Source organism: Episyrphus balteatus, chromosome 3 (genome assembly GCF_945859705.1).
Source record: "Episyrphus balteatus chromosome 3, idEpiBalt1.1, whole genome shotgun sequence".
NCBI classification, from domain to species: Eukaryota; Metazoa; Arthropoda; class Insecta; order Diptera; family Syrphidae; genus Episyrphus; species Episyrphus balteatus.
In genome coordinates this window covers 81,986,491-81,998,704 of record NC_079136.1, presented here as the reverse complement: position 1 = coordinate 81,998,704, position 12,214 = coordinate 81,986,491, and the positions used below count along the sequence as shown (strand labels likewise).

The 12,214-nt window shown below is 29.0% G+C and overlaps 1 protein-coding gene across 1 annotated transcript in view; it reads left to right on the top strand.

Moving 5' to 3' along the window:
• The window catches only part of LOC129914878 (uncharacterized), a 52,570-nt gene extending 43,236 nt beyond the window's left edge, over positions 1-9,334 (top strand). The window contains exons 4-7 of the mRNA XM_055994300.1: positions 868-977; positions 8,372-8,636; positions 8,703-8,852; positions 8,918-9,334. Of these exons, the coding sequence (XP_055850275.1) occupies positions 868-977; positions 8,372-8,636; positions 8,703-8,852; positions 8,918-9,069 (677 nt within the window). The 3' untranslated portion in view covers positions 9,070-9,334. The remainder of the gene's footprint in view (positions 1-867; positions 978-8,371; positions 8,637-8,702; positions 8,853-8,917) is intronic.
• Positions 9,335-12,214: the final 2,880 nt, after the last annotated feature.

Genomic DNA, 12,214 nt, shown 5'->3' with positions numbered 1-12,214 from the left:
AAACTAGTTTTTAAGAATTCAAAAATGTCTTTTGTTTTTATTTTCATTGAATCGGTTAAGTCATATACAAGATAGTCAGAAATGAAGAAAACTATTTTTTGTTTCCAAAAAATGCTTACTCATAGTCAGAAGAAAGTGAGGTTAGGAAAGGAACACAGAGACGTCAGAATGAGTCCAATGTGAACAATGTCATTAAATAATATTAAACCACTTAAAAATTGTTAACCTTAAGGATCTTTACGTCTGGCCTACTCGGGCATTTAACTTGTTTTTTAGTCTTCCTTCAACTTCTCCAAAATATTGTTGCACTTAAAATATTCCACTTGCATTTAATTGAGTCTGTTTGTTATGTCCGTCTAGAGTCTATAAAATCTTTAAAATCAAGATAAACAATAACAATTCTAGAGCACGCAGAAGGTCTTTACCTCCAATATGCTTATTCTCGTTTATCATTGATCACTTGCCGGTCCACAAAAAAAAAAAAAAATGAAAACAAACATTCAAAACACAGGCGGCGGTATAAGTTCACTACCTTCAAAAACAAGTTTCCATGTAATTCGGCGACTTAATTCGCATGCCAATCTTTGCAAGGTCAAGATCACCAATTTGCATTAAGTTCGAAAAAGCCATTATAGCGAACCATAATTTAAACGATTTAACCCAAAAAACAAAACTCTACTTCCATTTGGCCTTGTTAATATACAGTTTCAAGTTTAAGGTTGACTATCTGATAGTTTATCTACCTACTGTTCCATTATGTTGATGATGATGATGATGCATGGATCGTTTTACATTTTATTCAATTTCCTCTTTTCGATTTCTCGTAATAATTTTGTATTTTTATTTGTTTTTTTTTTTTTTTTTTAGCTGAATACATTAAACCTTGTAAAAGAAATGACCCAGAGATCGTTAAATGCTTTAAGGGTTCACTGGAGCACTTGAGGCCGTGGCTTAAAGCTGGAATTCCTGAAATTGAGGTAAGTTCAATGAATAATACAAACAAAAAATATTGTATTACATCATAGTTCAGTGACATTCATGAATCTCGTAACTTCGTGCGAGATCGATGAATTGCAAAAGAAATCGCAAAGTTGCACCGCATGAGTTTAAGTTTTATTCCAAGTTATTGTCTGCGTTGATAAGTCATGGATAAGTTTGTAAATAATTATAACCAACACTTGTAGCAGAATCGAATAAATTGAGCAAATATAGCTGGGGAAAATGCAATTAATGGTAATGGAGACTGACTATAGTAAGACTTGAATGTATATATGCATAATACATACTTAGCTAGCTCTCGTGGGGATAGAAATATCTGGCTGGGCAAGAGGTTTTTGGTTTCTCGATTTTTTACTTGTTACATAATTTCCTCTGACTGTTTACTAGCAAAGTAGCAACACGATTGACAGAAAGTGAAAAAGGTGGCAACTGACAAGTAACATGCAGACAAAAAAAAAAAAAAAGAAATATTTAAGAGTATTGACACTTTGACTTGTAACGTAAAGTTGCAAAAAAGAGATTTTAATTTAAAGCTGGGATTCGTTTCGTGATTATTTTCCACTATTTTTGAACTCGGTGCCCTCAGTGTTGATATTTAGTCATCCATGCAATGCTATACCTATCAGCTGATCTTTTTTTTAATTTCAAAATGCTGCATGGCCAAAATTCTGTATAGGCATCAGAAATGTTGTATTCCATTATTCTGCTTTTGTGTATTCTGTATTTTAATAATGAAAAAAAATTTCTCATTACACTGGCCAACATTTTCCAGAAAGACTTATGTATATCTAATTTTATGGATTTGGGTCCAGTGAGCTCAAAAATCATATTGGTTTTTTTTCTAGCAGCTCTAATTTTTAAAATATTTAATTTTTCATATTTGGGGAATATTCATACTAATTTTTCAGTTTTCCTTATTTTGAGCGTTTATTAGAGTTTTCCAGAAAAATGTATATTAAACTTAATGTATTTAGGGTCAGTAAACCTAAAAATCACATTCATATACCTATTTCTAAGACCTCTATTTTTTGAAATATTTAAGTTTTCCACATCTTGGGGGTAATTTCGTACTAATTTTAAAGTTATGCTTATTTTAACTGTTTGTTAACATTTTCAAGAAATTTTTTTGTTGAACCTAATGCATTTAGGCACACTAAGCCTAAAAATCACATTGGTTGCTTTCTAGGAGCTCTAGTTTTTTAGATATTTTCAGTTTACACATTTTGGGGGTGATTTCATACTATTTTTTTAAAAATTTTTTTATTACAAGCGTTTTTAAAGTTTTGTTGGAAAAATTTGTTTCAATTGTAATGTATTTCGGTTCAGTAAGTAAAATAAACATTTTACACATTTTTTTCGAATTTCTCGAACTTTTCGATGAATTTTTAAAATTACATTTTTAAGTGTTGATGATTGTGTTAAGGCTCTTACAGCTAGAATTCATCAGGAGGCCGACACCTAGGCATATAGTAAGAAAAATTCACAGGTCACTTTTCAGGCGTTAAGCCTAGTACGCAGAACGCAGCTGAAGCGAAACGAAAAATTTTAAAGTCTCCAAATTCAACAGCGAACATATTATCGAAAATATATCATCGGATATTATAGCAAAGTAAAAATATCTACCTAAGGGCCGATTTTTCAATAGTCAGATAAACCTCAGATAAATCTTATTCCTAAGAATTAAAGTTTTTTTTATATTGACATTTATTCTTCTGATAATCTAACTGACGATTAAAAAATCAGTGCTAAATAAAAATACAAATACAAAAATTTAAGAAAAAACATCTAAAAATAAGTTTCAAAGCAAAAATAAAGCAAAATTAATTTCGTTCAAGATTTCGTTATTGAAAATTTCGTTTCGCTTCAGCTGCGTACTAGGCTTTATCAATAAAAAAAAGGATTAATAATAATTGAGGGTTAGTCTAATTCTTTGTCACTTTATTGCATTCTCTAACAACTCTGAATATTTATAAAATAATAGAAGAAAGATTAATGTTAAATTAAATTACCAAAAAGTCCAGTCACTTAAAAACATAAAATAAAGGTTTTTTTTATAAGAGAGCAGCTTGTTTTTTTTTCTTCTCAAAAACTCGAAGAACTGAGTTTTATGTCGTTTTCGATTGGTCAGAAGCTTCCGGAAGTATTCAGAAAGTGTTTTGATAGCACGAAAATTACAGAAATAATGCTTCTCAGAAGAGAAATTCTCTTCTTGATTTCAAATCAGAATTCACTCAAAATCATTAATATTTAAATGAATTAAACATTTTTATTTGATAATTCACCAATACCGATATAAAATTTCAGAATTGAGCTAAAGTGATTCAAACTGTTTTATTTGATTTCAAAATGAGTGAATCCTTAAGTGAAACCAATCGAAAACGACATTTATAACTTCATTAGTATTTTACTACAAAGAATAAAAAAAAAATGATTTCGATTTTTTTTTTGACGTGATAAAGTCTGCACCCACGAACTTTATAAATAAATAAACTTTACTTATTTTCTTCAGTTTCGCCTGAGCCTGTTGGCAGTGTGGTAAGTAATTTTTTTTCCAAATTTTGTCAAATTTTTAGAAAATTGCCCCTCCTGGATAAACTTCCATAGGATTATTTTTTTTTGGAATTGACTCCACCTGTGCTGGAGCACATTCCTCCTGCAAAAATTAAGAATAGCTTACGGCTAACGGCTTACTTCAAGGTTTCACTATTAAATAGTCCTAACTGTTGTTCTTTTAGTACCGCCTTGCAAAGTAAGAGGCATACAAAAACGAAATCCATTTGATATTATATCATGAAAATAAAATACAAAATTTTGATATAAAAAAAATGTGAATTTCAGTCGCTTTTTCGATAAAAAAAATTAAAAGTATGATATTTGACTAACTTTTTGTAATAATCCAGTAGGTAACTAGGCATTATTATCTTTCAATTAAGCCATCGAAACCTAAAAAATTATTTAATGGAATATTTTTTAAGAATTTTTAAAAATATGTTACATAAGAGTAACGCTGGGTCCGAAAGGGTTAATAAATAATAATTATTTCAACAGCAGACTCATCAGTCACCACCAACTACATGCATTTTGATTGACGTATGAAAGTAATTGAAAATATATGATTTCCTCTATATTTATTTAACTAATGCAATTTTCTCTTATAATTATTCGTTCTAATAGTTTCTTTTAAAGTGTAATTAACGTTTTCATTAAGCACACAAAAGTTTTTAAATCTTTTGCAATCGGGAAATCACAGCTTCTTACATAAAACAAATCATTCAACTGTAAAATTGCTATTTTTCTTTTTTTTCTTAAATTAATTTACCAACAAATTGCGCGCTCAACACAATTAATGTTTCTTGTATGTATATAGCAAATAGCAACAAAATGTCTAATTAACTTAACAAAATAAATGTTCCCTCATGTCTATTGTCTAATTTGCATATTTATTGTTTTCTTATTGTTATGCATTATTCACATCACCGCAGTAGTGACATAATTCACACTTTAGATGTTTTTTTAATCTGCAATATGTGAAAAAAAAATATATTTTTAAAAAGATTTGGGACTTGCATTTTAAATTAAATTAAATAACACACACACATGCCATGACTAAATTCAAGATTTTTTATTATTTGTTATTTGTCGTTCTAATTTATATTTTAATATTATTTTTTACAATAATTTAAAGTTGAAATTTAAACGTGTTTTTTTGGTTCATATTTTTTTATTTAACTTTTTACCTCTTAGAAATCAAAGTTATATAATAATAAGAATTAGATGTTAAGATAAAGTTGTTTATTAAACCAGAAATAGCTATTTTTAATGTTGTTTCAGTTTCGCATTTTCGGAGAGAAACTAAATCCTTAATAGAACTTTTGGCATGAGAGTGAATAGCTCTTACCAATACCAGTGCCAATCCGGTTTTCGTAGGGCAAAAGTTGAAAAAATTATAAGCAGCATAAGTATGGTGGAAAAATTTAGGATAAATGGTATAGAAAGGAAAAAAATAAATTGCCCACAAACAAATTGGGGGAAAAGGGGTGGGTGGTCGAAAAAGTGGGGTGGGTGTAAAAAATCGTCGTTTGTTAAGAGTTCTGTCAAAAGTAGACCTCTTGTCGAAGAAATTTAAATACAAAATGATCTACAACTTTTACTCAAACAATTTTTTTATATAACCTCAAAAATATTGAGAAAAAAATTTAAAAATACGATTTTTTTGGTTTTTTATTTTTATCTTTTACAAAAGTTGTTGAATTTTAACAAAATCTGGTCAAAATTTGCTTTGTTATGTTTTTTTTTATCTATTTTAAATGTTTTGTAAGAGAAATATTAATTTTTGGATTTTTGACAGCTTTAATTTGGAAAAAAAGCCTATTTTTCAATCAAAAAAGTTACCAAAAATTTTTTGCAAAGTTTAAAATGCAATATTTGTATTAAAACCTTGTAGAAAAACTACACTTTCATTTCATAAAATAATGAAAAAAAAAAACAAAAAAACGATTTTTAAGATCGATTTTTCCTTAAATGATTGTAATATTGGCGAGAAATATTTTTATCTATAAACCAAATTATAGCTACTTTTCTAATGGCCTATCTTATGAATTTGAATCTAGCTTTGGAATGGCTCTTATGTGCCAAGTTTTCGAGATATCGAACTTTGAACTTCCAGAAACGCTGTTTTTGAGATGTTTTCGCATGGTAATTTCTCAAAATCGTAATGTGATCGAATTTTTCTGATTTTGGATTAGAGCTCAGCACTCTGTTGAACAGTGTAATCAAATAGGACAGAAAAATCGAACGGTCAGAATTAATATCAATATATTAAAAACTACACTAAAAACTTTTTTTGAAAGATTATTATAGTTTTCTATTCTCAAAAAGCCCTTTCAGCAAAGTATTTTTTGATTTTGAATCTAATTAAATTAAAATCATGTCAATACGATTGCTCTATGACAAACAAATGATGAAATTCAGAATTAGTACTATAAAAACTGTGACAAAAATGATACGCCAATAAAAATTTTTAAAAATGTTTCGTTTACAACAGAAACCAATAATCTGAAGCAGACTAAAAAATATTTTAGGTGAAATTGTTTTTTTTTTGTGAATTATAATGTTTTCTCAACTCTGTAATTTTATCATTTTAGGCCAAACTGCTCATGCTATGTATCTTCGTGTAGTGTAGATGGTTTAACTATTTTTTAGGATTCGTTTCCAAGCTGCTTTCTAATCAGTTCTGTTCAAGGGGCACGGTAGTGCCCAGCCAAGTTCTCTAGCAACTTTGGCACTACACCCTTATTTACAGGAAACAACTCAGGCCATTTTCGAACCCCCTCTAACTTCCACACCAAAGATGCTAGAAATTTCAAACTAAAATTTTGATTGTTTACTTGGCAATTTTTGAAATAACTTTAAAAATCGGTAATTAAAAGAAAAATTGTCAAGAGAACAATCAAAATTTTAGTTTGAAATTTCTAGCAATCAAAATTTTATTGATACGAATTTGAACCCAAACTTTAGAACTTGGTACACTTTTACATCTCAGTACTTTTTGTGCCAGCATTATTTCAACATAGGAGAACTTGGCTCCTTTTTTTAACATTAATGTTTTTGTTGTGATTCTAGTTTACAGCATTAATATAAATGACTCGACTATGGAAAAGTACATATATATGAAAAATTGAGAGAAATGAGCTTAGGAAAACTTCTGAAAGTTTTTTTTTGGAATAAAAGCTAACTGATTTCTTATCTTTAATATGTATTTCTTTTCGCATCCGAAAATCAATTTACTACGAGGTAGTTATCTGAGTCCATGTTGGTTTTCTCGAATATTCTGCGACACCCAGTGCTATGAGAACAGAGATTAAACAGTTTATTAATCTCGAGCCCTTAAAAAAAACACAAAAATCCGGAGTCAAATACACTTGTCTGCAAGGAAATCCTCCTTTAAATAAAACTATACTTTTCTAAAGGATTTTTGTATGCTGATTCTGAATCCAAAGTCAGAACTGATCTAGCACGTCACGTTTCTTAGATATTCCCGTTAGAAAATCTCAAAAACCCATTTTTTTTGCTGTTTTCGAAGAAATATTTTGGCATAATGTAATATTTTTCAATTAAAATTGTTACAGTTTATAAAATAACTTATTTTTTTCTTTCAAATTCAGTTTCAATCTTCTCAATATCTCTTTTCTTCTCCGAGATATCTTAATTTAAGTAAGTTTATTAGGTTTGGCATATGTTATCATAACAAAAAACTGATCTCTAAAAATTAATATAGCTTTCTTCCTAGAACAAAAAAATACTTTTCTAATGGACTTTAGTGTGCTGATTTTGAATCCGAACTCAAAAAATTTCGGTCAGCTCTGGTTTGTGAGATATAGTAGTTTTAATTGAGATTTTTTAAGAAAAAACTTGATTTTGTGATACTTTAATGCGAATATCTTAAAATCCTCACGTGATAGAATTTTTTTGACTTCGGATTCTAACTCAGCACATCAAAAACTATAAGAAAAGTATACTTTTGTTTCTTGGAGAAACAAATCTGAAGCTTTACAAGGCAGTTTATCGAATGGTTTATTACAAATAAGATATTTCTAAACAGATAAATAGTATATAAAATTACAAAACACGTAAAAATTTGGTTTAATGTATTTTATTATGGCTTTCTTTACATATTTGACTTTTTAAATATAATCGGCGTTGATATTTTACATTTTCCTTAATTAAGGTGTTTTTGTTCATGTTGGATTTAATAAAAAGTAAAGGATTTCGATATTTCTGCTTTTTTTATAAATCAGTATTTTAAAATATGAGTAAACATTAATGTAAAAGGACATATTTGGTGTCAATCGATAAACTATATTACGAGGAATAAGTCCTCCAAATTTGAGCTCAATGCTACAAATAGTTTTAATTTTGCACGAGTTCAAATAAATCTAAAAGGTTGATTTTTTAGAAACTACCCACTTTTTTCAAAAATCATTTTTATAAAAATGGTACCTGATAGAATTTTTCTGAAACCAGATTTAGATTCAGGAAAGTCTAATCTTTCATAATATCAAAAAATTATTTGAAGGATAAAAAAAAAGTTAAGTTTTGCAGACCAGTGATATTTGTCTGGTCTAGTTTGTTTCTAAAGTGGCAAATGGCACATGAAATCTGAGATTTTTCCATCACCCCACCTCCTTCGGCTCCTCTTTTAAGAGTTCTGTATAAAAAATAAGTTCCCAAGATACCTATAGAAAAACACATTAAAAATCCAAGGAAGTTTTTTTTTTAAATGACGAGGTAGGAGGTTATATCTTTACGTTCAACATCCTTGTAACTACAAACAATAAAATTTTAATATAATTTCTGAATATTTATTTTTTAGCTGCCATCAGTGGAACCATTCAAAATGAACTCATTATCCCTCCAATTGACTGACGGCCCACAGGGATACAAGATCACCTTGAAGAACATGGAAGTATTTGGTGCCAGTGATTTCCAAGTCAAGTCCATGAAACTAAGTGAAAACGGAGAACCTTTCGAGGCAAAAATTGCTATGCCAAAACTGAGAATTGAATCCAAGTATACCAGTTCTGGAGTTTTACTCATCATTCCAGCTTCAGGTGGAGGAGAATTTCATTCTATTTTTGGTAATTAAAAAAAAAAATTATTTTAATTTTAAAATAACAATAAATGTTTGTTGATTATTTTTTAAGATGGTGTCCTTGCCAAGCTGACTGGAAAAGTTTCGACTAGCGAAAAGCCTGATGGCACTTATCTTCATGTCGATGCACTTAATATTGAACTTGATGTGAAGAACATTGAAATGAGTATCTCGAAGGCTTTCAATAATAATCGTATTTTAAGTAAGAATTTTTTTTAAAATTTTTTCTTGAATATGTAATAATATTTTATATCATTTTATTTTTAGCTGAAGCAACAAACTTGTTTCTCCGTGATAATGGTAGATTGGTTGTTGATGCTATGCGACCACAATTACAAAAGAAATTGGCCCATGAATTTGGTCAATTGGCGAATCAACTTTTGAAACATGTTCCCAGAGAGATGTTCTATATTGATTAAACAGCTAGATTAGAAGCCTATTATAAGTATCAAGGTGTAAGATATTATTAGTTTGTTAAAAGTAAGAATCATTTTTGATAATAACCATTTTTTTGTATTTCATAATCGAAATTATTTTGAAAGATACAATGTATCTAATTAGAGTTTCTTCTTGCATAATTTTATAAAAAAAATATCGAAATTTCATCAAGATACTCAGAATTTTGTATCACATATTTTTGTAAATATTTTTTCTCTTTTTTAAGATAATAGATAGTCTTAGGTTTAAATTATAATCTAAAATGGAACGAAGTAATAAACTTTTAAGTAACATTTAAAACCTTTGTTTTTTTGGTTTTCAGTTATTAATCCAGTCAAATAAGGGTTTAACCTCGGAATGAATGTTAGTAGAAATTTTTTTTGCTCAATATCTTCCTTTTGCCATTCTATAACATATCTCAAAAGTCTAGAAAAATCTCATGTCCGCTTGTCGCGATTTCAAGGTCAAATCGCGAAATGGAGATTTTCAAAATTAGCAGAAATAGGCTATGGTACTATATACACATATGATACATGATGTCAAGGTATTTTTTAATGCTGATTCCAAAAAATCTAAAATCAAGACAATCTGACGTCTCTGGAAAAAGTTATACCTGTTTTTCATCTGTCAACTCATATTATTATAACAGTTGCAAACTTACTGCCGAAAAACCCTTAAAAGTTATGGTAGATGAACCAAATTTTGCATGAAGATTTTAGAATCCATCATTATTAAAAATCAAAACAATCCATTACAAAAAATATATGTACCTACGAAATAATGGTATTTTTTGATGGAGGGGCAAATTTTAGGATATGCACTAAAGAAGATTCTTGTTCATCTTAGGAATAAGTGCAAATAGGGTAATTTTTTCATTTTAATCTTTGTTTGGATATTCTTTAACTACCCTCAAAAATCTTAAAAAATCTCATGTCCGCAAGTCCTAATTTTCTTGGTTTGAAGATAAGGTGCAGATTTTAAAAAATTAATAAGAAAAGTTTAAATTTTTATATGTATACCAACATAAGCGACATGATTTAAAGGTATTTTTTAACACTTATTCCAACAAAACTCACAAACAAGTCAACCTGACCATCCCTGAAAAGTAAAGCACCTTATTCATGTTGATCTGACACAAATATCTGAAGTGTAGTTTTTCAATTTTTTAAAATCTGCACCTTATCTTCAAACCAAGAAAATTAGGACTTGCGGACATGAGATTTTTTAAGATTTTTGAGGGTAGTTAAAGAATATCCAAACAAAGATTAAAATGAAAAAATTAGCCTATTAACATTTATTCCTAAGATGAACCAGAATCTTCTTTAGTGCATATCCTAAAATTTGCCCCTCCATCAAAAAATACCATTATTTCGTAGGTACATATATTTTTTGTAATGGATTGTTTTGATTTTTAATAATGATGGATTCTAAAATCTTCATGCAAAATTTGGTTCATCTACCATAACTTTTAAGGGTTTTCCGGTAGTAAGTTTGCAACTGTTACAATAATATGAGTTGACAGATGAAAAACAGGTATAACTTTTTCCAGAGACGTCAGATTGTCTTGATTTTAGATTTTTTGGAATCAGCATTAAAAAATAACTTGAAATCATGTATCATATGTGTATATAATACCATAGCCTATTTTTGCTAATTTTGAAAATCTCCATTTCGCGATTTGACCTTGAAATCGCGACAAGCGGACATGAGATTTTTCTAGACTTTTGAGATATGTTATAGAATGGCAAAAGGAAGATATTGAGCAAAAAAAATTTCTACTAACATTCATTCCGAGATTTATCCCTTTTTTCTCCTTATTTGACTGTATTATATGAATAAGGCTTTAAGAGACATTTCTTTTGACATCTTACTAAATGAATTTGGAGGAAATTTTCGAAAATGCACCTATTTCGGAAAAATGTTAAACTTAATTTTTTTTCTCGAAAATCTGAAAAAATAAATTTGTAATTTTTTACCCCGATGCATAGGCCTGTTCACTGTGAACTCAAATCTGTAAACCAAATCTTTTTTGGAGACTTTGGTCCTCAGATATCTTACTCCGAATTTAAGAAAAAAAATATTTGGATGTAAATAACTCAGCAGCCAGACCTCCAAGAATCTTTTGGTTTTGAGTTACGAATAAGGCTTTAAGAGACCTTTCTTTTGCTATCTCACTCGATGAATTTGGAGGAAATTTTTTTAAATGCAATTTTTTCGGCAAGGGGTTAACCTTGATTTTTTCTCGAAAATCTGAAAAAAATAAATTTGTAATTTTTTTACACAAATGCATAGGCCTGTTCACTGTGAACTCAAATCTGTAAACCAAATCTTTTTTGGAGACTTTGGTCCTCAGATATCTTACTCCGAATTTAAGAAAAAAAAAAAAAAATATTTGGATGTAAATAACTCAGCAGCCAGACCTCCAAGAATCTTTTGGTTTTCAGTTACAAATAAGGCTGTAAAAGACCTTTCTTTGCTGTCTCACTCGATTAATTTGGAGGAAATTTCTTAAAATGCAATTTTTTTCGGCAAGGGGTTAACCTTGATTTTTTCTCGAAAATCTGAAAAAAATAAATTTGTAATTTTTGTACATAAATGCATTGGCCTGTTCACTGTGAACTCAAATCTGTAAACCAAAAATTCTTCATTGACTTTGGTCCGCAGATATCTGCTTCCGAATTAAAGAAAAAAAAATATATTGATGCGAGTAACTCAGCAGCCAGACCACGATTTTTTCGCGAAAATCTGACAAAAACAAATTTGTCATTTTTTTTACCTGAATGCATAGGGCTGTGAACTCAAATCTGTAAATAAAGCAAAAATGGTTTCTAGACTTTGTGCTTCGCAGAAAGTAGCTTCACTAAGAAACTGAAAACCTGTTTTATTGATACTGAATTAAGATAGGCATGGAAAATGTATTGGTTCCTGAAATTGATGGTGGACTTCCAAAATTGATTGGCTGTGAACAAAAATATGGCAGTTATTTTAATGTTAAATAAAAACAAACTTTTAAATTCTAATAATTTTTTCGTGGATTTTATTTATAATAATTTGTTTTTGTTTATTTGGATTTTTCATTTATATTTACTTAAGGATCTTATGTAAATTGTAATTTTTATTATTATT